Here is a 2721-nt window from a genome sequence, read left to right on the forward strand (position 1 = left end):
AGGCAATCCACCACAAAGCCGGAGTAGGGTATTACACCGCAAGGTGGCCCGAACCAGGATAAATCTCTGTGTCTCGCGTTCTTTGGGTTCGTCGAGTCTAGCTATGTAATTGTTGGGCCGGCAAGACGGGGAGTAGGAGTTGTTCGTACGCACCCGAGTGTTCGAACCTCTTAACGGTCTGCGGAGCCTTGAATCCGACAGATTATATCAAAACTTGTCTTAAATTTGAAAAAAAATATAATATCACAGTCCATTGGTGTCCATATGATCCCACGATAAGTTTCATGAATTGCAACTTAGTTTTGGATTTACTGGATTTTAAAAGGAAAACGTTTATAATCATCCGACTTGTCTCTCTCTCTTTTAAGCCTCCTTCTCTATGCGCCACGTGTGTGCGTCAGGCTGCGGCTGCCCACCGCTTCGCCCCAACCTTATCTTATCTCTAACGCAGCTCCTCCACTCGTTTCTTCTTCTTTCTTCCTTTTACATCCCATCGCCAAGAGATTAGCCATGGCGAGCAGCCGAGCACCACCACAACAGCTAGGAAAATGGAAGAGTTAGACGCCGGCCGTCGGCACCAACAGCCGGAGCTCCTCCGTTGCATCGCTGGAGGTGGCATAGCGCACATGGAGGGGAGCCATGGTAAGGACCACCACAACAACGGGGAACCGGGAGGTGATGCCGGTGATACAAATGGCGCTCGTCGATGAACGCCGGTGCTGCAATGCACCAACGCGTCCATGGTCGCCGGTATGCAACGCAACAACTTGTCCACGGCCATCATGGTGCGTTACAACCTCGTCCGTGATGCAATGCAACCTCGTGTGCCGTTGCAGTACTCGAGCGCCGGCGGCGGAGCTACAATGGAGCTGCTCGGCTCAGGCGGCGGAGCTCCAATGGAGCGCTCGGCGTAGGCGGCGGAGCTCCAATGGAGCGCTCGACGCCGGCGGCAGAGCTGCAATGGAGCCGCTCGGCGCAGGCGGCGGAGCTACAATGGAGCCGCTCGGCGTAGGCGGCGGAGCTTCAATGGAGCGCTCGACGCCGGCGACGGAGCTGCAATGGAGCAGCTCGGCGCAGGTGGCGGAGCTGCAATGAAGCTGCAAGTCGCCGGCTACGGAGCTGCAATGGAGCGCTCGTCGACGCCTCCCCCCTGCTCCGATGCACCACTCCCGCGACTGGTCCCGGTGCTCCAGCGCTGCACTTGTGAGTGGCTCGGTGCAGCGTCGTTGGCGGCTCTTGGGGGCAGCCCGTTGCAGTGAAGCGCTGCTGCCATGCCTAGAGTCTATGGTGTTGCCACGACCGGCGGCGGTAATGTGTTTGCAAGGTGAGGAACGAGCTGAGCAGAGCCTGGTGCTGCGAGCGAGCGCGGCATGGCGGCTGCGACTGCGAGCTAGACCAGGGCCGCTCGCTGGAGCTCACCGCGTCTATCTCAGGAATCGCGTGTGCGTGGGGATTTTTTTGAATTGGATGCGACGCGAGGAAGACGAGGCCACGCGCGGCGTTCTATTGTATCAGGCTGGTCATAGTGGGAGTAACATAGACGCGACATAAGCAAAAATGATGATATGGCAAGTAGTTAATGAGGAAAGAGGCAAATAGAGTAACATAATATGTTACCATCACATAGCGGTTTCCAATGCATAATGAGTCTACAAAGTAATAAATGAAGGCAACTATGTTACCACACCTATGACACTACCCACTATGAAGGTAGTAATATAGACTAGTAAGATATGTATGTTACTAGTCTAAGTTACTCCCCACTATGACCAGCCTCAGAGCGACACGGTCTAGGTTGACTAATCCAACGTATCGAGGGATTTGATCGGACGGTTGGGGACCCGACTAATTTCCCGAGGAAATAAGTCGGATGATTCCTAGCAGCCGCCATTTTAAAATCGAGATTCTCGATGTTAGAAATTTCTTGCATCGGGACTAAACATGCACCAGGGACACATACACGTGTGATTTTTCAATTCATTTTGGTGCACTATTATGTGTCTCATGTAGTTTAAATTTGATTTTTGCACATTAAATCTCTGGGAAATCAATCAACCCGAATTATTAAAGCGCACCGTGCCTTGTCGTCCGATCGAGGAGATCGTGCGCGTCTCCCGGTCAGAAACCGACAGCGGTTCGCCTGAATTAAAACCTGGGTCCCACAGAATAAATAGGCAGGTGAAACAGCCACGTACCAGCAAATGACGACGACCCCTCCCCAAAATTCCCCAATCCACCTTCGAGCAGAGAAGAACAGCGAGGCGGAGATAACGATGGGAAGGAGCAGGGCGGCGCGATTCGGCGAAGATTCTTCGTGTTTCATTTCCACGACCCCACTCCCCTCGCGCGAACGCCGGCGGCGCGGGTGGGCTGCCGCAGCGGCTTCAAGGGATCTGGCGACATGGGAAGTTGAGGCGCGGGTGGGTTGTCGGAGCGCTCGAGGCGCATTGCACACGTAAATCAATGGCGACTGCTGAGCTAAGTAGCCCATCCTTCCTTCTCCCTCTGTACATAATGATTCTTGGTCGCGGGGGAGGCGGGTCGTAAGGGGAGGTCATCGATGGGAGTCTACGCGGCGAGGGAGCGCGGCGCGCACAAGCATTTTCACGTGGGTGAATGGGAAAGGGGGAGGGGCGTTGCAGACTTACGTTGCAAACCCATCGGCGAGTTGCAGATGAGGGAGAGTGAGGGAGGATGGCGTTTTACATAGGACTAGACGAG

The 2721-nt window shown here is 54.6% G+C and overlaps 1 protein-coding gene across 1 annotated transcript; it reads left to right on the top strand.

Annotated features, from left to right (window-relative positions):
* The first annotated feature begins 407 nt into the window (after positions 1–407).
* Positions 408–1660, top strand: LOC123127350 (uncharacterized). Its single transcript, XM_044547001.1, has 2 exons — positions 408–750; positions 837–1660. The coding sequence occupies exons 1-2, from the start codon at positions 707–709 to the stop codon at positions 1093–1095; spliced, it is 303 nt and encodes a 100-aa protein (XP_044402936.1). The 5' UTR covers positions 408–706; the 3' UTR covers positions 1096–1660.
* The last annotated feature ends 1061 nt before the right edge of the window (positions 1661–2721 follow it).

The sequence above is a fragment of the Triticum aestivum genome, chromosome 6A (assembly GCF_018294505.1).
Source record: "Triticum aestivum cultivar Chinese Spring chromosome 6A, IWGSC CS RefSeq v2.1, whole genome shotgun sequence".
Taxonomy (NCBI): domain Eukaryota; kingdom Viridiplantae; phylum Streptophyta; class Magnoliopsida; order Poales; family Poaceae; genus Triticum; species Triticum aestivum.